The sequence below is a fragment of the Coregonus lavaretus genome (genome assembly GCF_964263955.1).
Source record: "Coregonus lavaretus genome assembly, chromosome: 2".
NCBI lineage: Eukaryota > Metazoa > Chordata > Actinopteri > Salmoniformes > Salmonidae > Coregonus > Coregonus lavaretus.
Genome location: NC_139989.1, coordinates 49,612,471 through 49,635,930, shown reverse-complemented (window position 1 = coordinate 49,635,930; position 23,460 = coordinate 49,612,471). Strand labels below are relative to the sequence as shown.

Genomic DNA, 23,460 nt, shown 5'->3' with positions numbered 1-23,460 from the left:
CATCAGGTGCTGTAGATGTCCTGGGCATTTTTAGTACTTGCAACATTCTAATTGATTAGTTTTATGTTTTAAGAAATATAATGATTGTAGAGGGCTGTTGTAGGCCATAGTTTAAGTGTTTGTAGGGCATAATGGAGAGAGAAAATAAATGTTTGTGTATAATTCAATGACTCTGTGGCCAATAGTAGGCCTATAGATCTAAGGTTAAGAAATGTACAGTTGGCACACCTGTTATAAGCCTACTAATTTTAGTAGCCTAGCGGTTAACGCATTGGGCCAGTAACTGAAAGGTCACTGGTTCGAATATCCGAGCCAACAAGGTGAAACATCTATTGCTGTGCCCTTGAGCAAGGCACTTAACCCTAATTTACTCCAGGGGTGCCATACTGCTATGGGTGACCCTGTAAAACAACACATTTCACTACACCTATCCAGTGTGTTTGACAATAAAAAATAAAAAAATAACATCTTCTTAGTGGTGATTAGTTACCAGTTTGGTGGAAACAAGATTTAAATTATTGTATATTGAATGTACAGGAGAGATAGAGAGAGATAGCTATGATAGGGGCTCACGGGGGCTCGATCCATATCCTATTGCAGTGGTGAGCACCTAATAACTCAGTCCTCTATGTAGAGGTATATGTCCATTTTGCAGTAGGCCTAAATTACATTATTTCCCCTCTTTAAAGAAGGGTTGTATGTCCTCTCACTCAAAGCCCCACATGCTTACAAGGCCCCGAGAGAGCACCACACTGATCCCACTGCTGCCACCAGTGTAGCCTAACGGGGAGAGAGAGAAATGTATGGGGGGGCTCAATCTATTGATTTTGCACTACATACCAAGCCTAATGCATGTGGGTAGTACAACGATCACATACGCCATGTCGAAGTAATCTGTCAATTAACATGATTGACATATATATTTCCAAGGAGAAAAGGGCTGAGAAAAAATGACGTGAAACAAATAAGTTCCCTATTCAGCAGTGGTCAGACCCTCCTTCCCTCCATTTCATTCGCAGAGTCGGTATTAATGTATTTGCCAAAGGTTTGACGTCATGTACATCGGTGTCCGCACATGGATTGTGAACCATCTTGAGCTTCACATCCAGCTAGTTCTCCTGCCTTCTGTAACTAGCGACGTTCGACGAAAACCTTAACCGTTCTTTTCTGCGCGGATATCAATTTCTCGGTCTCAACTCCAGGTTGGGTCAGGCGTTGAGGTTTGGTGTTTGTTTAACATATTTTCAAACTTGGGTCTTCTTTTGGAAATACAGCAATTGTAGGCTATACTATCGTCCTCCAGACCAATGGAGAAAATGGCCAGACCGGTTCCTTTAAACTCATCTTTTCAACCTCCAACTAATGGCGTACTGAAATCCCTGTTGGAGAATCCAATGAAGCTGCCGTTTCATCATGAAGAAGGTAACCAAAACGCAGACATCAAAACATTTGTTGCGCGGTAGTTTACTGTCTTTTTTGAGACTATTTTTTGGTCCGTCTCGCTTTCAATCTAGATCTGTCAGTGTTGTTGCGCGTGAGCAAGCTAGATACAATGCAGAAAAAACAACGTCTCCACTGGCTACAATATTTCAGTAGCCCGGTGTTTTCCACCTTTTTTTTTATATATAGCGGTTACTAAGAATTGGTGTTTAATCAAGTGTAAATTAAAGGGGAAATCTGGAGTTGCTACATCCATTTTTGGACTTATAAATTAAAATGTAACCATTGATTCTTGAAGAATATAGCTTATAAATGTGTGCTCATGAGCTTAGTTCAACTGTCATACCCCATCAGAACCTAAAATATAAGTTTGTTTTACTCCAACATTTGTAAACAAAGAAAAGGTAAACAAACACAATATAGCCTCAAAGCATGGTTAAAACAATAATTTTGATATCATGGATGGTCAGTCCTTGTATCCATAACTCTGTCTATGAATTTGAGAGTGGTTACATTTCTCTAGCCCATCCCTCAGCTTTTTACCGAAATCGCTTTGTTATTGTTTGTACTGCTGATTGCCGCTTTAAGTGTATTATTATGTATTATTACTACTACATCTAGCCAGTTCTGGGAGGAGTATGATACATCATGGTTGCAATTTGTGTAGTTAAATGTCAAAATACATTCCTGGTCTGACAGCTCCAGCCTTATAAGGATACAGTGTAGCAGCTATCCCTTTAATTAACGTGACTTGCGACAGAACGTCCCACTGTAAATGTTTATCATACAGTACTTATTATTATTTAGAATGCTATTTTTCGTACACCGTTTAAGCTAGAAACGTAATTCAAATTTTTAAGAAGTGCAGAGTGGTCAGGACCAGTGTGCTTGTATACAACTTTTTGATATTTTTTACACTTTATAAACTATTAAGCTTTTTGCCCTTCTTTTTGTCCTCCATCCACTTTAAAGGGATTTCCTTTAAAGCGATTTAAACATTCTAAAGGTCCCATTGTGACATCTCTGCTATTGAAATCTGAAATCGTAACAAAAATATATTCTAACGATAAAACCGTACAGCTGTTTTAGTAACCGCATCAACTGCATTTTCTGTCAATTTTTTTAAACAGCTGACATTTTGCCCACTTTCCCAGCACTTTAGACAAAAACTTAGGGGGTATGACTTCTTGGTCTACTTCTCTGCTATTCAAATTAGTGTTTCACTGTATACCGAAACTTCAGTACTTTCTGTAGCCCAATGAAATCAGCCAAAACAAGGTCAATAACTCATGCGCACACTCCTACTGAATATGCATTCACCTGTATTGTAAATAGGCCTAGGCTACATCTTGATTTACCCAGTTTATCAATAGACTAGAGATTTACCATTCAGAAAAATGATGACCATTATGTTGTTATGTAGTTAGATTGGTAAAAAAAAAAAAAAATTGATTGTTTAATTGATGAATGCATACATTCAAACATTTCAAATGTAATGATAATGAACTCAAAAGATCCATCTGGATCAAGTACCATTCTGCGACTTTGGCTAATATGCCTTCTTTTTTTCCATTGGTATCATTTTGGTATCGAGTATTGTGATACTAAACCTGGTATCGAAGTCAAAACTCTGGTGTCGTGACAACACATTCAAATCTGAAATCAGAACAGAATGATTTTCTGTTGATCAAAAGTGACAGCTGTTTTAGTAATGGTATCAACTGGATTCATTAACCTAACTTCCCACTGTTGAATTGTCATATAACTTTCAGAAATGTCAAATTATAGCACTGGGTGAGCACATTTCTAGCATGAGACAATGAGTAAACATTTAGACTTTTGACACAAATCACCTACTTTGACCACTTCCCCCAAAACTTAGAGGATATGCCATCTTGGTCTACTTCTCTGCTATTCAAATCAGAACATAAATATCTTCTACCAATCAAACAACTTTTAAAAACAACTGGAATTTTGACCACTTTCCCAACAACTTAGACAAAAATCTGAACACTACTACAAAAATACTTTTAAAGAGCTAAAGCAAGTCCCACAATTTTACTTCATGTAAAATTACCATGTATTACTGTTGGAAGTTTGCAATCTACTGTAAATACACCATAGTTAGTATTCCGAAGAGTAGCCAGTCTAGATACATTTAGATTGACTTATTTGTCAACAACTGGATAGGAATATATAGATAGCCTAATGCTTTTGCTATTGGAGTTGATGGGGTGTTTACTGTAGTTTGGTTATTTATCTATTTGCATAAAGTATATAAACATTCAAATACGCCTCAAGTAGACCTACAGTGGCTTGCGAAAGTATTCACCCCCCCCCCCCCCCCTCCCCCTTGGCATTTTTCCTATTTTGTTGCCTTACAACCTGGAATTAAAATGGATTTTTTGGGGGTTTGTGTAATTTGATTTACACAACATGCCTACCACTTTGAAGATGCAAAATATTTTTTATTTTGAAATAAGACAAAAAAACAGAACTTGAGCGTGCATATGTTTCCCCTTAAACCACTCAAGTGTTGCTTTAGCAGTATGCTTAGGGTCATTGTCCTGCTGGAAGGTGAACCTCCATCCCAGTCTTAAATCTCTGGAAGACTGAAACAGGTTTCCACCACCATGCTTCACTGTGGGGATGGTGTTCTCGGGGTGATGAGAGGTGTTGGGTTTGCGCCAGACATAGCATTTTCCTTGATGGCCAAAAAGCTCAATTTTAGTCTCATCTGACCAGAGTACCTTCTTCCATATGTTTGGGGAGTCTCCCACATGCCTTTTGACGAACACCAAACGTGTTTGCTTATTTTTTTCTTTAAGCAATGGCATTTTTCCACTCTTCCGTAAAGCCCAGCTCTGTGGAGTGTACGGCTTAAAGTGGTCCTATGGACAGATACTCCGATCTCCACTGTGGAGCTTTGCAGCTCCTTCAGGGTTATCTTTGGTCTCTTTGTTGCCTCTGATTAATGCCCTCCTTGCCTGGTCCATGAGTTTTGGTGGACAGCCCTCTCTTGGCAGGTTTGTTGTGGTGCCATATTCTTTCAATTTTTTAATAATGGATTTAATGGTGCTCCGTGGGATGTTCAAAGTTTCGGATATTTTTTTATAACCCAACCCTGAGCTGTACTTCTCCACAACTTTGTCCCTGACCTGTTTGGAGAGCTCCTTGGTCTTCATGGTGCAGACTCCTGAGTGGCGCAGTGGTCTAAGGCACTGCATCGCAGTGCTAACTGTGCCACTAGAGATCCTGGTTCGAATCCAGGCTCTGTCGCAGCCGGCCGCGACCGGGAGACTCATGGGCGGCGCACAATTGACCCAGCGTTGTCCAGGGTAGGGGAGGGAATGGCCGTCAGGGTTGTAGCTCAGTTGATAGAGCATGGCGTTTGCAATGCCAGGGTTGTGGGTTCGATTCCCACGGGGGGCCAGTATAAAAAAATATGTATTCACTAACTGTAAGTCTCTCTGGATAAGAGCGTCTGCTAAATGACTAAAATGTAAATGTAAATGTAAATGGTGTTGCAGACTCTGGGGCCTTTCAGAACAGGTGTGTGTATATATATATATATATATATATATATATATATATATATATATATATATATATATATACTGAGATCATGTGACACTTAGATTGCACACAGGTGGACTTTATTTAACTAATTATGTGACTTCTGAAGGTAATTGGTTGCACCAGATCTTATTTAGGTGTTTCATAGCAAAGGGAGTGAATACATATGCACGCACCACTTTTCCGTTATTTATTTTTTAGAATTCTTTTGAAACAAGTTATTTTTTTCATTTTACTTCACCAATTTGGACTATTTTGTGTATGTCCATTACATGAAATCCAAATAAAAACCCATTTAAATTACAGGTTGTAATGCAACAAAATAGGAACAACGCCAAGGGGGATGAATACTTTTGCAAGGCACTGTATGTTATATGTTTAATCAACAATCAGGGGCTGTAGAAATTGTGTATATATACATTTAAAACCTTGGCCTTTTATTGGCTTAGCCATTTTGACATTGAAAAGGCATTGTTTGGCTGTTTTGGTCTAACAGTGATACATTATGACTCTTTCCAAATATTTGCAGGTTTGGGAAAAGAGAAGAAGGAGAAAGAGAAAAAGTTGGATGATGAAGGCGGGGCCAATACTCCACAGTCGGCCTTCCTGGGGCCAACCCTGTGGGACAAGACCTTGCCATATGATGGGGACAACTTTCAGCTGGAGTACATGGACCTGGAAGAGTTTCTGTCAGAGAATGGCATCCCTGCAAACTCAGCTCAGAATAACCAAAACCAGCCACAGCAGCCCCGGCAGCCCACTATCCAGCAGGTTCCCCCTGCACCCCCCACACCCTCTGTGGTCAACCTCAGCAGCCACACCACTACCGCCGTTCATGCAGCCATGGTCTCCCAGAACTGTCTCCAGAGCCCCCCAGCCAGAGCAGGTAAAATACCATATCACACACACACACACACAACACAGCACACAGCACAGGAACACTTTCAAACGAGGGCAAACATCTGCAACGTCAACCAAACATACACACACACAACCCTCCTATAGTTCTCAAATTAGGGCAAATCTCCATGGTCAAAACCTTAGCTGTAGGAGAAGAGCTTTCTAATAATATGCGCCGGGCGCTGTTTGTTCACCTGCTGTACTCGACGTAGCTTATCAGCACGCACATCATGACCAGGTTGTCTTCTCAACACTGAACTTTCTCGTTTACTGTAGATCCCATTCCACTCTGACCAAAAGCACAGATAAAGGTTTCTCAGTATTTAGGCTACTTCAGGGGCTTTGAGTATGCTAAGACATTTCTTCTACAATTCTGGCCCTGGACTTTGGAGCTTGAGTGGCATTGCGCCAAGTACTTGTGTGGGTTATGGTTTTGATCCCTCAACTGTGTAGTTTTTGTCATCAAATGTCAACAAACATGAACATTTACAGTTTTACTACATACCCAATGAAATTCTTATATTGATTGAGATTAGGCTCATTTTGTTGTTTGGCACGCGATGCTCCGTTATGCTTTGTTTGCCTAAGGTGAATCCTGACGCATCTGCCCTGACCGGATCTGTTGCTGCCTACTGGAGACACAACCAGAAAAAAACATTCCTCCTTAATGAAACACATTGCTGGAGCCCAGTGATTTTAGAGGCGTGAGGAAAACATGCCTTATTTACAGGCATCACCAAGGAAAATATCTTCCATAAAGCTAGTTATCATGGTTTCAGCCTCTTGAAAGTGGGGGTGTGAATAAGAGGGTCAGTGTAATTGGTGTGTTTGTTGGAGCAGGCAGGTGTGATCTGGTTTGTGTTAGCCAATTCGTTGTTGCTAAACAATGGACATCCTATCTGAATCTTCTAGTCGAGGGGAAAATAGTGGTTCTATTGGCTGTAATTGTTTTTTTAATGATGAGGATGGTAGTTGTCTTTATAACCCTATTTTTTAAATCAAGTATACGTAAATAAGGTGTTATCACATCATTTATAAGTATGTTATTTATATGTTTAAAGGGAATTGGTTTGTGTTCTATAGTAACTTTGGTAGGTATTTTGGTTGGTGTGTGATATATTGTCATAGTTGGTAGAGCACAGTGTGTCAAATACAATGCTTATAATCACATACACACTGTATGGAAACCTGCCTTTTACAATGTTCCAGTGTATAACATAAGCTCATGTTTACTATGTCTCTGCTCGGTGTGAGCTATATTATTTGTCCCATACTTGTTGAGGGTTTATGGATATGAGTTAAGACACCATTATCAGTAAACATCCTCAGATTGTATAGAAGTTGAACACTCACACGAAACACGTTCTGCTGCATTTTATTCCAATAGACCTATGTACAGTACCAGTCAAATGTTTGGACACACCTACTCATTCAAGGGTTTTTCTTTTATTTGTACTAGTTTCTACATTGTAGAATAATAGTGAAGACATCAAAACTATGAAATAACACATGGAATCATGTAGTAACCAAAAAAGTGTTAAACCCTTTGCCTTGATGACAGCTTTGCACACTCTTGGCATTCTCTCAACCAGCTTCACCTGGAATGCTTTTCCAACAGTCTTGAAGGAGTTCCCACATATGCTGAGCACTTGTTGGCTGCTTTTCCTTCACTCTGCTGTCCGACTCATCCCAAACCATCTCAATTTGTTTGAGATCTGGGGATTGTGGAGGCCAGGTCATCTGATGCAGCACTCCATCACTCTTCTTCTTGGTAAAATAGCCCTTACACTGCCTGGAAGTGTGTTGGGTCGTTGTCCTGTTGAAAAACAAATGATAGTCCCACTAAGCCCAAACCAGATGGGATGGCGTATCGCTGCAGAATGCTGTGGTAGCCATGCTGGTTAAGTGTGCCTTGAATTCTAAATAAATCACAGACAGTATCACCAGCAAAGCACCCCCACACCATAACACCACCTCCTCCATGCTTTACGATGGGAACTACACACGCAGAGATCATCCGTTCACCCACACCGTGTCTCACAAAGACACAGCGGTTGGAACCAAAAATCTCACATTTGGACTCCAGACCAAAGGACACATTTCCACCGGTCTAATGTCCATTGCTCGTGTTTCTTGGCACAAGCAGGTCTCTTCTTCTTATTGGTGTCCTTCAGTAGTGGTTTCTTTGCAGCAATTCGACCATGAAGGCCTGATTCACACAGTCTCCTCTGAACAGTTCATGTTGAGATGTGTCTGTGACTTGAACTCTGTGAAGCATTTATTTGGGCTGCTATTTCTGAGGCTGGTAACTCTAATGAACTTATCCTCTGCAGCAGAGGTAACTCTGGGTCTTCCATTCCTGTGGCGGTCCTCATGAGAGCCAGTTTCATCATAGTGCTTGATGGTTTTTGCGACTGCACTTGAAGAAATTCTTGAAATTTTCCGTATTGACTGACCTTCATGTCTTAAAGTAATGATGGACTGTCGTTTCTCTTTGCTTATTTGAGCTGTTCTTGCCATAATATGGACTTGGCCTTTTACCAAATAGGGCTATCTTCTGTATACCACTCCTACCTTGTCACAACACAACTGATTGGCTCAAACGCATTAAGAAGGAAATAAATTACACAAATTAACTTTTAAGAAGGCACACCTGTTAATTGAAATTCATTCCAGGTGACTACCTCATGAAGCTGGTTGAGAGATTGCCAAGAGTGTGCAAAGCTGTCATCAAGGCAAAGGGTGGCTACATTGAAGAATCTCAAATATAAAATATATTTGTTGAACGCCTTTTTGGTTACTACATGATCCCATATGTGTTATTTCATAGTTTTGATGTCTTCACTATTATTCTACAATGTACAGTGGGGAAAAAAAGTATTTAGTCAGCCACCAATTGTGCAAGTTCTCCCACTTAAAAAGATGAGAGAGGCCTGTAATTTTCATCATAGGTACACGTCAACTATGACAGACAAATTGAGAAAAACAAATCCAGAAAATCACATTGTAGGATTTTTAATGAATTTATTTGCAAATTATGGTGGAAAATAAGTATTTGGTCACCTACAAACAAGTAAGATTTCTGGCTCTCACAGACCTGTAACTTATTCTTTAAGAGGCTCCTCTGTCCTCCACTCGTTACCGGTATTAATGGCACCTGTTTGAGCTTGTTATCAGTATAAAAGACACCTGTCCACAACCTCAAACAGTCACACTCCAAACTCCACTATGGCCAAGACCAAAGAGCTGTCAAAGGGCACCAGAAACAAAATTGTAGACCTGCACCAGGCTGGGAAGACTGAATCTGCAATAGGTAAGCAGCTTGGTTTGAAGAAATCAACTGTGGGAGCAATTATTAGGAAATGGAAGACATACAAGACCACTGATAATCTCCCTCGATCTGGGACTCCACGCAAGATCTCACCCCGTGGGGTCAAAATGATCACAAGAACGGTGAGCAAATATCCCAGAACCACACGGGGGGACGTAGTGAATGACCTGCAGAGAGCTGGGACCAAAGTAACAAAGCCTACAATCAGTAACACACTATGCCGCTAGGGACTCAAATCCTGCAGTGCAAGACATTTCCCCCTGCTTAAGCCAGTACATGTCCAGGCCCGTCTGAAGTTTGCTAGAGTGCATTTGGATGATCCAGAAGATCATTGGGAGAATGTCATATGGTCAGATGAAACCAAAATATAACTTTTTGGTAAAAACTCAACTCATCGTGTTTGGAGGACAAAGAATGCTGAGTTGCATCCAAAGAACACCATACCTACTGTGAAGCATGGGGGTGGAAACATCATGCTTTGGGGCTGTTTTTCTGCAAAGGGACCAGGACGACTGATCCGTGTAAAGGAAAGAATGAATGGGGCCATGTATCGTGAGATTTTGAGTGAAAACCTCCTTCCATCAGCAAGGGCATTGAAGATGAAACGTGGCTGGGTCTTTCAGCATGACAATGATCCCAAACACACCGCCTGGGCAACGAAGGAGTGGCTTCGTAAGAAGCATTTCAAGGTCCTGGAGTGGCCTAGCTAGTCTCCAGATCTCAACCCCATAGAAAATCTTTAGAGGGAGTTGAAAGTCCGTGTTGCCCAGCGACAGCCCCAAAACATCACTACTCTAGAGGAGATCTGCATGGAGGAATGGGCCAAAATACCAGCAACAGTGTGTGAAAACCTTGTGAAGACTTACAGAAAACGTTTGACCTGTGTCATTGCCAACAAAGGGTATATAACAAAGTATTGAGAAACTTTTGTTATTGACCAAATACTTATTTTCCACCATAATTTGCAAATAAATTCATAAAAAATCCTACAATGTGATTTTCTGGATTTTTTTCCCTCATTTTGTCTGTCATAGTTGATGTGTACCTATGATGAAAATTACAGGCCTCTCTCATCTTTTTAAGTGGGAGAACATGCACAATTGGTGGCTGACTAAATACTTTTTTTCCCCACTGTAAAAAATTTAAAAAATAAAGAAAAACCCTTGAATGAGTAGGTGTGTACAAACTTTTGACTGGTAGTGTATGTCCAAAGGTTTTTCATCTTAGTCATTAATGAGCTACCAAGTCCCGATGTGAACAGTGATGGTGGTCTAGTGAAACTGGCCTGTGTAGTAGACTTGAATTCATATGAATTACCACTTAAATGGTAGTGCTGGGAATTGCCAGGGCTCCTCACAATACGATATTATCGCAATACTTAAGTGCCAATACGATATTTATTGCAATTCTATATGTATCACACTTCTATATGTATTGCGATTTGATACTGCGATTTTGTGATTCAATGTTCCAAACATATTGCTCACTATGTCTGCTGCAGAGGGACGAGGGAGCCATGAGGAAAAACGAGTTTTGATCAGTCATGGAAATAAAAGTGTTGAAAACACTTTTTAATAGAAGATTGAGGCCAAGCTATAGAAGGAGAAATACCAACGTTTTGGCACAGGTACAGCCGACTAGCGCCAGCTACCTAGCAAAAAATGTTTGTTGTTGTTGAGAATCGATACTTGGAGTCATAGAGTTGATATAATATTGTCCCCCCACAATCCATATTACATGGTAAGGAAGAGGTGGAATATTTCTTCCCTTGACTTAGAATTGACATTTTGGATCCTACACATGTAATCTTCTGAAATATGACTATGACTCTGCTCCACCCAGCATGCTTTTACTGTGATTTGCAATCACATTTGAAGGAATTGTAAATGCCCTAAATTCCCATCCATTCCTAAAATAACCTCACAATAACATTCACATAACTTATTTTGATGTATGGCATTCTGTTTGACACATTTCATATGATTTAACTTGTCCCTTGAAAGTAGTCGCAGACAGAAGTGTAATAGTTTGTTTGAAATGATGACTGCCAAATATAGCCATATGCATGTCCTTGGTCAGTGTGCAGTGAACAGTATTTATTTCCCCACTGCTTTCACAAAGTAAACAAGAAAAACAAAAAGCTGGGAACAAACCTTGACGTGGTACTGTAAACAGTTTTTGGCCTCACCACAGGTAGTAATAGTACATCTGGACACAAGTCCATCACTCATGTCAAAGAAGTACATCTGTACAGTTACAGTACAAAGAATCCCAGCATGTGAGGATGTATGTGTACGTGCGTGTATATTTGTCTCAGTGCGAGAGAGTGTGTGTGTTTTGTCTGGTACAGTTTCACAGGGCCTGTCCTCGCCCTGTTATGCACGTGAGTACGGCTAGGTCTTCCTGACAGACACATTCATCTGCCATGTGTCGCCCCACTGCTAAGGGAGTTTGTCATGGCATGAGCATCTCCTCCCTCCTCCCTTTTAATTCTCCCTCACCAGACAGATCCCAGTCGGAGCCATAGCAGAGGCACAGGCTGAACCCTGGTGAGATCACATGGCCAAGGCTATACTGCTATAACATACGCCTCCAGCCTAGCCCGCCCCACAAACCTCCCAATTCCATATTGCATCCCAGCACAATGCAGCCTGAGATAGCTTTGTTATCACAGCAGATATCCAGTGGAGTTAGCGATGGGCTGGTCCCACTGCTGGTTCAATAAGGGGCCTACGGTGTGTTGTTGGCAGGGGCCACAAGGGAAGTGGAACGTAGACAAGGTCAAAGGTCAGGTCTAAACTTGTGTGCCATGGAAGTGACTGTCTGATAAAGGTGTGTGGTACCTATGGAAACAGATTGAGGGGGAGGTGTGGTCAGTTCTCCTGTTGACCCAATGTTGTTTAGCATCACATTCATATACAGTAAACACTTAACACCATAATATGAATCCCCCACTAGCTCACACTTAATTTTGAAGATTGGTTGGAAAAGGCACAGCCTCGATGTTGTCATTCCTTAGGGGTCGAGCTTAAAATGTTAATGAAAATCAAACCAGTTTAAAGAGGGTTTGAGTTTCTCTCCTGACTGTCCAGCGGTCAGAGGAAGAACAGGCAGGTCAGAGTCAGGTCAGAGCCAACTTAGCCCTCCGTCCCATATGCACTGGTTCTACCACCCACCCACACAATGCAAATCTGAGCATTGACCTACAAGAGAAGGAACAAGACGCAGAGCTCTTACCGTCTATCTATGTTTGGTGGACGTTGAACATTTGGTGGACGTTGAACACACGTTGTCAGACGGGTGTGTGTTGTCTCTTCCTATCAGAGATTTGTAGATGAGAGGTCACAACCAAATACTATAGGCCACTATCAGCCAGGCTTTTCACCAGGCCACTCTTAGCCAGTAAAACATGTCACTGTATTTTTACTCCAGTAATCTGGTCAGAATTAATGGTTAAAGTGATAAGACAGGCTGTTTCCAGAGGGAAAGTTTGGGCCACCATGCTTGTTATGTATACAGGTGATCTACTTTTGACAGATTGTTTTGGACAGCGTCTGATTTAGCCCTTGTAAGTAGCTTGGCGCTAAGCTGACAGTGTGAGTCAGTGGCCTGTTGTTGTTGGGGACTAACATGCACCCTTGGATGCAGCCGCCGTGTTCTTGACAATTCACTGAAGTGAGGCATTGAATTGAATCCCTGCTGAAGTACCACTTTGGATGGCCAGCCATTTTAGCTTAATGTGTCAGTGACTACTGATGCAGTGATTCACTGGTGACGCTAGAGTGTAGTTATCACACTTGCTTATCTACAGACGCTCTTATCCAGAGTGACTTATAGTAGTGAGTGCATACATATTCATACTTTATTTTCTCCATATTGGTCCACCATGGGAATCAAACCAACAACCTGGCGTTGCAAGTGCCATGCTCTACCAACTGAGCCACACCGGACCTCTAGTGTGGGTAGGGCCAGGACTAATAGCACTCTGCTGATGTGTCTTGGGCTGATCTGATGACTGGGTTGTTGTAGGTTGAATAGCCAGGAGAGTTACGGTGGACATAGTAAATCTGGATTCTATGGTTAGCTGTAGTATCAAGGAAGGTCAGAAGGAGATTGGTGCCTTGGCTAATGGCTAGGCTTGGGCTCTCTTCTGAAATGGCCGGAGTAACTGTCTTACTTCCTTCTGCATAACCTTGAGTAGTACAAGCAGGTTAGACCTGTATGTTGGCCTCTTCTTAAATCTCAACCAGGACTGGCTGGAGCCAGAAATGCTGCTGTAACTAAAGGTCAGAAGGCTTAAGGCCGTAGCCAGCTTAAAGCACAGAAAAACTGGGTCATGACGTAGGAAGTGACCTAAAATGTTCGGCCTTTGAATTCTGTTTGAGTGAAATGTTTTCACCATCAGCAGGAAGAATTTGTATTTCTTTCATTCCTCATTACATTTTCACACCAACTACAAAAGACTACAGTCATTTGATTGGGAATTGTTGTAATTGTCAAGCTGTTTAAATGGACGAATCTTAAGTAAATACACTGACATCAGTCTCTATTAGCTTACTGTCATAAGATGCTCACCGCTAGCCACCAATCAAATTACAGCTGATTTGATGAAGCCATCCAATTAAGCGCTTCATTTCAGCATGCTAATCCACTGAATGATGAAGGGCAGAATGTGAAACGGTGTCAACTGCTGACCTGCTGCTCTGTGCAATATAAATCTATTAGGTGTTACGTAACATCCACAGAGCGATTGCAGAGGCACATGTCGAGGCTGGCTGATGAGGAGGTTGCCTTAAGTCAATTTACAGACAAAATGTAGTTGTCTGCCTGAGCTCAGCTGACTAGAGGCACTGATAACAGGGCCTCAGAAAAGCTTAAATAACATATCTTCTGTGTTTGTGAGAGTGTCTGTCTGTCTGTCGGTCTGTCTATCTGTGTGTGTTTGTGTTCTCTGTGCACCACCTGCTGGTTAAAATGTGCAACCACCGTTGTTTTGCTTCCCTGTGCGTGTAGCCAGTTGTAGAATTGCTTAGATTAAATAGTAATTGACATGATGAGCATGTATAGAATAAGACAGACATAAGAATATAGTCCATCTTCACATGCAAGGCTGTTATTGATTCTAGAGCAGGGGTGTCAAACAAATCTTTCCCCGTGGGGCGCATACGGTCTTCAACGAGGTCCGGAGGGCCGCACAAAATGTGTTATATTTCCTTGCGTCAAGATTTGCAACAAATAGTCCTCTATCCATAGTTTTTCTGAATATTTTATGCTCCCTGACTGTCTAGCTTTCATTTCATTTTTTACTTAAACCACCCATGGGCCACATTGGACCGGGCCGTATGTTTGACACCCCTGTTCTAGAGGATCACCTTGGTAAAGCACAACCATGATAACGAAGAGAATGGCAGAATACTATGATGTAAACAGGCACACGTGAGTTCGTTTCCCCCTAAGTGGCCTCCTAGGGCCTATTATAGGGGCTCTTTAGAGAACTCAAAAGTACCACTACTACCCTTGGTATGGGGTAGGAGGTGAGGAGGGTACTAATGACTGCCACATTTGTCATAGCTTTTTATATTACATTTAATGGCAGATTTTAGAACTTTGATTTCAAGGAAACCAGTTGAGGTCTAATAAGGCCTAATTTCTAACTATTACTTTCTCAAGGACCATTCCACCTCAAAGCCTGCTCTTTCAGAGTGGACAGTCTCTTCTAAATCAAATCAAATCAAATGTTATTTGTCATATGCGCCGAATACAACAGGTGTAGACCTTACAGTGAAATGCTTACTTACAAGCCCTTAACCAACAATGCAGTTTTAAGAAAGAATACCAAAAAAATCACAAAGAAATACAATATAAAATAATACGAAATAAAAGCAACAAATAATTAAAGAGCAGCAGTAAATATAACAATAGCGAGGCTATATACAGGGGGTACCGGTACCGAGTCAATGTGCGGGGGCAACGGTTAGTCGAGGTAATTGAGGTAATATGTACATGTAGGTAGAGTTATTAAAGTGACTATGCATAGATAATAAACAGAGAGTAGCAGCAGCATAAAAGAGGGGGGGGGGGGGGGGGCAATACAAATAGTCCGGGTGGCCATTTGATTAGATGTTCAGGAGTCTTATGGCTTGGGGGTAGAAGTTGTTTAGAAGCCTCTTGGACCTAGACTTGGCGCTCCAGTACCGCTTGCCGTGCGGTAGCAGAGAGAACAGTCTATGACTAGGGTGGCTGGAGTCTTTGACAATTTTTAGGGCCTTCCTCTGACACTGCCTGGATGGCAGGAAGCTTGGCCCCAGTGATGTACTGGGCCGTACGCACTACCCTCCATAGTGCCTTGCGGTTGGAGGCCGAGCAGTTGCCATACCAGGCAGTGATGCAACCAGTCAGGATGCTCTCGATGGTGCAGCTGTAGAACCTTTTGAGGATCTGAGGACCAATGTCAAATCTTTTCAGTCTCCTTAGGGGGAATAGGTTTTGTTGTGCCCTCTTCCCGACTGTCTTGGTGTGTTTGGACCATCTTAGTTTGTTGGTGATGTGGACACCAAGGAACTTGACGCTCTCAACCTGCTCCACTACAGCCCCGTCGATGAGAATGGGGGCGTGCTCGGTCCTCTTCTTATTCCTGTAGTCCACAATCATCTCCTTTGTCTTGATCACGTTGAGGGAGAGGTTGTTGTCCTGGCACCACACGGCCAGATGTCTGACCTCCTCCCTATAGGCTGTCTCGTCATTGTCGGTGATCAAGCCTACCACTGTTGTGTCATCGGCAAACTTAATGATGGTGTTGGAGTCGTGCCTGGCTATGCATTCATGAGTGAACAGGAAGTACAGGAGGGGACTGAGCACGCACCCCTGAGGGGCCCCTGTGTTGAGGATCAGCGTGGCGGATGTGCTGTTACCTACCCTTACCACCTGGGGGCGGCCCGTCAGGAAGTCCAGGATCCAGTTGCAGAGGGAGGTGTTTAGTCCCAGGATCCTTAGCTTAGTGATGAGCTTTGAGGGCACTATGGTGTTGAACGCTGAGCTGTAGTCAATGAATAGCATTCTCACATAGGTGTTCCCTTTGTCCAGGTATGAAAGGGCAGTGTGTAGCGCAATATAGATTGCATCATCTGTGGATCTGTTGGGGATGTATGCAAATTGGAGTGGGTCTAGGGTTTCTGGGATAATGGTGTTGATGTGAGCCATGACCAGCCTTTCAAAGCACTTCATGGCTACAGATGTGAGTGCTACGGGTCGGTAGTCATTTAGGCAGGTTACCTTCGTGTTCTTGGACACAGGGACTATGGTGGTCTGCTTGAAACATGTTGGTATTACAGACTCAGACAGGGAGAGGTTGAAAATGTCAGTGAAGACACTTGCCAGTTGGTCAGCGCATGCTCGGAGTACACGTCCTGGTAATCCGTCTGGCCCTGCGGCCTTGTGAATGTTGACCTAAAGGTCTTACTCACATCGGCTACGGAGAGCGTGATCACACAGTCGTCCGGAACAGCTGATGCTCTCATGCATGTTTCAGTGTTACTTGCCTCGACGCGAGCATAGAAGTAATTTAGCTCATCTGGTAGGCTCGTGTCACTGGGTAGCTCGCGGCTGTGCTTCCCTTTGTAGTCTGTAATAGTTTGCAAGCCCTGCTACATCCGACGGAGCCGGTGTAGTACGATTCGATCTTAGTCCTGTATTGACGCTTTTCCTGTTTGATGGTTCGTTGGAGGGCATAGCGGAATTTTTATAAGCTTCTGGGTTAGAGACCCGCTCCTTGAAAGTGGCAGCTTTTTACCCTTTAGCTCAGTGCGGATGTTGCCTGTAATCCATGGCTTCTGGTTGGGGTATGTACGTACGGACACTGTGGGGACAACGTCATCGATGCACTTATTGATGAAGCCAGTGACTGATGTGGTGTACTCCTCAATGCCATCGGAAGAATCACGGAACATATTCCAGTCTGTGCTAGCAAAACAGTCCCGTAGCTTAGCATCTGCGTCATCTGACCACTTTTTTATTAACCGAGTCACTGGTGCTTCCTGCTTTAGTTTTTGCTTGTAAGCAGGAATCAGGAGGATATAATTATGGTCAGATTTGCCAAATGGAGGGCGAGGGAGAGCTTTGTACGTGTGTCTGTGTGTGGAGTAAATGTGGTCTAGAGTTTTTTTCCCTCTGGTTGCACGTTTAACATGCTGGTAGAAATTAGGTAAAACAGATTTAAGTTTCCCTGCATTAAAGTCCCCGGCCACTAGGAGCGCCGCCTCTGGATGAGTGTTTTCCTGTTTGCTTATAGCCGTATACAGTTCATTGACTGCGGTCTTAGTGCCAGCATCGGTTTGTGGTGGTAAATAGACAGCTACGAAGAATATCAATGTAAACTCTCTTGGTAGATAGTGTGGTCTACAGCTTATCATGAGATACTCTACCTCAGGCGAGCAAAACTTTGAGACTTCCTTAGATATCGTGCACCAGCTTTTGTTTACAAATATACATAGACCGCCACCCCTTGTCTTACCAGAGGCTGCTGTTCTATCCTGCCGATACAGTGTATAACCTGCCAGCTGTATGTTATGTTATAAGATATTACAGTTTTTAATGTCCCATTGGTAGGATATTCGTGCCTTTAGTTCGTCCACTTTATTATCAAGCGATTGTAAATTGGCCAATAGTATTGATGGCAAAGGCAGATTAGCCACTCGTCGCCGGCTCCTTACCAAGCACCCCGATCTCCTTCCGCGATATCTCCTTTTCTTTCTACTGCGAATGACGGGGATGAGGGCTATGTCGGGTGTCTGGAGCAAATCCCTCTCGTCCGACTCATTAAATAAAGATTATTCGTCCAGTTCAAGGTGAGTAATCGCTGTTCTGATGTCCAGAAGCTCTTTTCGGTCATAAAAGACAGTAGCAGCAACATTATGTACAAGTTACAAACAACACGAAAAAACACACAAAATAGTACGGTTGGTTAAAATTCCATAAAACGGCAGCCATCCCCTCCGGCGCCTTCTAACTTGTTTTCCTTTGCCTTTCTCCTGCAGTGCTGCCCTCAGCTGCCAGGAACACCCCCAGCCCCATCGATCCAGAGTCCATTCAAGTTCCAGTGGGCTACGAGCCCGACCCTGCAGACCTGGCCCTGTCCAGCGTGCCCGGACAGGAGATGTTTGACCCCCGAAAACGCAAGTTCGCCCCAGAGGAGCTCAAACCACAGCCCATGATCAAAAAGGCACGCAAGGTCTTCATCCCCGAAGATCTCAAGGTAACCTACCTGGAACCTACTTATGTGGACGGTTCAAAGTCTTCGCCACTTGTTTGGCCAAAGACTTTAAGCACCATGTTTTCTTATGTTATGTAAGCAGCAAGTGGACTTATTCCACCTAAATAACCAGAAGTATTTTAAACCACAGTATAAGGAGGAGCGTTGGCACAAACCCAAAACCGGCAGCATTTTCAAGGAGGATAGTGAGGAGGCGAACTTGACCAGGATTTAGATTGACAGGTTTAGCCCTGGTCATTCACCCTTAATCCGGGTCATATGATGTCGTTGTTCATCAGTTGTGGGAAGATGTGTATCACATGTACTATTTTGTTTGTTGAGGTAAGATGGCTTCCTGCAGGGTGTAAAGGAGATTGAATGTGTCAGGCAGTTTTAAACAACATTATGGAAATGTAATGAGTGAAAATGAGATACATGATGACAGATAAAACAATAGGCCACATTTGGAATACTGTTTATTACTCAGGTGAATCACACATATTTTTACGATACCACAGGTAGTGTGAAAAAATTGGAATCACAGCAGTGTGATTCACCTCCCTTTCCAGGATGACAAGTACTGGGCCAGACGCAGAAAGAACAACGTAGCAGCCAAGAGGTCACGGGATGCCAGGCGACTGAAGGAGAACCAAATTGCCATCCGGGCTGGCTTCCTGGAGAAGGAGAACAGTGCGCTTCGCTCAGAGGTGGCCGACTTGAGGAAGGAGCTGGGCCGCACCAAGAACATTGTGGCCAAATACGAGGCTCGGCACGGGCCCCTGTGAACCTCCCCAAACCAACATCCCTGGAAACATCCACGCCACCCCTCGCTCTCACACCGTCACCCAAGAGTTTGAAGGACAATGTGCCTCCCTTTTGGTGGCACTGCCCCCCCCACACACCACCCCCTCACCCCTGTACATTGTAATCCTATATGATTCTATAATTTGGAATTTGAATTCTGTCACTGGCATCTGTTTGTTTGTTCATTCTGTCTTCTCAATGTACATGGGTTATGAGTATGTATGTACAGTGGGGAAAAAAAGTATTTAGTCAGCCACCAATTGTGCAAGTTCGCACACTTAAAAAGATGAGAGGCCTGTAATTTTCATCATAGGTACACGTCAACTATGACAGACAAATTGAGAATTGTGTAGGATTTTTAATGAATTTATTTGCAAATTATGGTGGAAAATAAGTATTTGGTCACCTACAAACAAGCAAGATTTCTGGCTCTCACAGACCTGTAACTTCTTCTTTAAGAGGCTCCTCTGTCCTCCACTCGTTACCTGTATTAATGGCACCTGTTTGAACTTGTTATCAGTATAAAAGACACCTGTCCACAACCTCAAACAGTCACACTCCAAACTCCACTATGGCCAAGACCAAAGAGCTGTCAAAGGACACCAGAAACAAAATTGTAGACCTGCACCAGGCTGGGAAGACTGAATCTGCAATAGGTAAGCAGCTTGGTTTGAAGAAATCAACTGTGGGAGCAATTATTAGGAAATGGAAGACATACAAGACCACTGATAATCTCCCTCGATCTGGGGCTCCACGTAAGATCTCACCCCGTGGGGTCAAAATGATCACAAGAACGGTGAGCAAAAATCCCAGAACCACACGGGGGGACCTAGTGAATGACCTGCAGAGAGCTGGGACCAAAGTAACAAAGCCTACCATCAGTAACACACTACGCCGCCAGGGACTCAAATCCTGCAGTGCCAGACGTGTCCCCCTGCTTAAGCCAGTACATGTCCAGGCCCGTCTGAAGTTTGCTAGAGTGCATTTGGATGATCCAGAAGAGGATTGGGAGAATGTCATATGGTCAGATGAAACCAAAATAGAACTTTTTGGTAAAAACTCAACTCGTCGTGTTTGGAGGACAAAGAATGCTGAGTTGCATCCAAAGAACACCATACCTACTGTGAAGCATGGGGGTGGAAACATCATGCTTTGGGGCTGTTTTTCTGCAAAGGGACCAGGACGACTGATCCGTGTAAAGGAAAGAATGAATGGGGCCATGTATCGTGAGATTTTGAGTGAAAACCTCCTTCCATCAGCAAGGGCATTGAAGATGAAACGTGGCTGGGTCTTTCAGCATGACAATGATCCCAAACACACCGCCCGGGCAACGAAGGAGTGGCTTCGTAAGAAGCATTTCAAGGTCCTGGAGTGGCCTAGCCAGTCTCCAGATCTCAACCCCATAGAAAATCTTTGGAGGGAGTTGAAAGTCCGTGTTGCCCAGCGACAGCCCCAAAACATCACTGCTCTAGAGGAGATCTGCATGGAGGAATGGGCCAAAATACCAGCAACAGTGTGTGAAAGCCTTGTGAAGACTTACAGAAAACGTTTGACCTGTGTCATTGCCAACAAAGGGTATATAACAAAGTATTGAGAAACTTTTGTTGTTGACCAAATACTTATTTTCCACCATAAGTTGCAAATAAATTCATTAAAAATCCTACAATGTGATTTTCTGGATTTTTTTTTCTCATTTTGTCTGTCATAGTTGACGTGTACCTATGATGAAAATTACAGGCCTCTCATCTTTTTAAGTGGCAGGAACTTGCACAATTGGTGGCTGACTAAATACTTTTTTCCCCCACTGTATACACACACACACACACTTTCCTCTTTCAAGTACTTTGAGTGTTAATAAGCCAACAACCTACTCTCCAGATCTCTACCCTGTCCCCTACTTCCATTGTTCATTTTGGAAATGATGCCATGTTTGTTTTTCCTCTTTCTTACCTGTTTTATACGTATGATCAGGACTGAGAACTGTTGTAATGTTTCTCCCCATCCTTATGTTCTTCTAGTGCTGTTTTCTGAGGGAGTTTCCTCCTACCTAAAACCCTGTTCCTGTCTGTTGTTATGTCCTGGTTAGTCTGGATTATTTTTCTGGCTAGTACCTTCCTGTAGCATCCTTTCTCAAACGGAGGCATACAGGATGTTTTCCGCCGGTTTGTTTAGCGCGTACATTCATGTTGCTATTTTTTTATGTTTATGTTATTGTACTTCAGTTCATATTATACGTTTGTCTCCATTTTTCTCCTGTTGCAGCGCTATAACATCGGTTCATCACATCAGGACTATAAGCTACTCTTGTGATTTCATATTTTTCTTGTTTATTAGCACTTAACCTCTCTCTCAAACCTCGGTATAACTGTACAGTTGAAAAGAAAAACTAGCAATTATTTTCTATCAGACATTGAGCAATAATCCTTTCCAAATCTATATTAATTCATGCTACCAAGTTTTTCCTCCCACACCGATTCCCCAATCAGAGCACCTCTTGGTCTCCAGTAGAACCCACAACCCTCTTGTCTCTTGTTGCACGCCACGGTCATTTTCTGTTGGGAGTTGCGCTAGCTAGCATGGTGATGGTGAACAGATTTCCCTTCCCGTGCTCAATGGTCTCTGCTGCAGCCTGTTCCACAACCACAACTCAGCTAACCCCCTCTACACTAATCTAACGCGTGTCTCACAATCTGACCTGGTGCAATGTTCCTCAGTCTAATCTGCCTGATATTTATGTATATTTTCTGTTAAAGACAGATTAATTTTTTGAAATAATCAATTGTTAATTATTATTATGACTTCTATTTGTGTCGTTGATATTATTATTATCATCTCATTGTTTTATTTGAATATTTCTCAGAACACAAACCTCAAGCTAATCGCAAATCAGTTTGGAAAAGTGGTTTAATTATTTCATTTTTTTAGCATGTTTAACAAGAGTGGTTATTTTAAGAATGAATACAGATATCTGTATTTTTGTAGCTATGTGTTTGCCTTCTTCTGTAAGATGGCTGTATGAATGTAAAAGTTGGATGGTGTTGTCCAATACTGTGGTTCTCCCAAACAATTAGTTTACTACAAACCAAAAGATTCAGTACAGAGATGATATATTGGTTATAAGAGATGTTTATATAAAGCTATTCTATATGGGGTTTTTTTTTTGTACAGTATTTTTCCTATACATTACTGGCTATGTATTTTAAAGGCACAGAATCCAGAATATTATTATTATTATTATTAAAGAATACAAATATATTACTCAAAGAACCAATATAGTAGTGTTTTGATATCTTAACTATAATAATTTGGTAGTTTTACAGAGATTCATCCAAATCCAGCAGCAGTAACGGATACTTTTGGGCATTATTGTGAAGACACTGGTTATATACTATAGATTTAGTCGTTAGTAACCTTTAGTTCCTTGTCATGGAATCGTAGTGTTTTAATCTCGAGTCTCACCAACGTTAACATGAAATAAAGTTGTGAGTACGGAAGATGGAATGTATGGAATGATCTTTAATCGGTTTCTGTGGAGACCCACTATTGGGAAGGAGATGCCAACACTTGCTTGCTATTGATTGTCCTCGATGTCACTACTAGGTGTCTCAAGAAGACTCCTGTTATGGGTCCCTTCACTCAGATGACCAAAATATGTCACCGGAGTCCTTTTGATGGTAAAACTGAAAAGGTTTACCTTTAGTCATATTCTGGTATAAACTAAAATTACTAATATTCGGAGCCATGCATATGTTCACTAGTTAGAAGGAAGTTACAATGGAGGAGGGTCATTTCAGGTTACTGTAGCTGCTGATTGTTAGACTTTTGCAGTTCTAGTAAGCCCCACTACCTGAGTGATATTACTCTCAATGACACTGCATAGCTTACTGAAATCTCTCTAATTCTGGTATAATACTTTATTAAATATCACAATTTACCAAATACAGTGTAGTGTTCCTTACCTGTTGCAGATCATGTTCCAGCCAAGGTGAGAGTAGAGATGATATGAAGTTTTCACTGTAGAGAAATGGCTGAAGGAGGTGGTTTCCCTTATTCACATTTCTATAGCTCATCCATACAGATACCGGTTTTGTTAGTTGTGTGTGAGTGTCCATGTACTTTAACATGCTATTCTGTACCATGGACGTACCATATGAAAGAATAG

General features: G+C 42.3%; 1 protein-coding gene across 1 annotated transcript; it reads left to right on the top strand.

Annotated features, from left to right (window-relative positions):
* Positions 1–1,077: 1,077 nt before the first annotated feature.
* Positions 1,078–19,732, top strand: LOC311101620 (hepatic leukemia factor-like). The gene is made up of 4 exons (XM_084142746.1): positions 1,078–1,422; positions 5,546–5,902; positions 18,280–18,497; positions 19,064–19,732. Exons 1-4 carry the CDS (start codon positions 1,308–1,310, stop codon positions 19,277–19,279), a joined length of 906 nt encoding a protein of 301 aa, XP_083998872.1. The 5' UTR covers positions 1,078–1,307; the 3' UTR covers positions 19,280–19,732.
* Positions 19,733–23,460: the final 3,728 nt, after the last annotated feature.

Coding starts and splice junctions, on each gene's coding strand:
- LOC311101620 (XM_084142746.1), top strand. CDS start 1,308: ATGGAGAAAATGGCCAGACCGGTTCCTTTAAACTCATCTTTTCAACCT. Junction 1,423..5,545: donor GCCGTTTCATCATGAAGAAG/GTAACCAAAACG, acceptor AAATATTTGCAG/GTTTGGGAAAAGAGAAGAAG. Junction 5,903..18,279: donor GAGCCCCCCAGCCAGAGCAG/GTAAAATACCAT, acceptor TTTCTCCTGCAG/TGCTGCCCTCAGCTGCCAGG.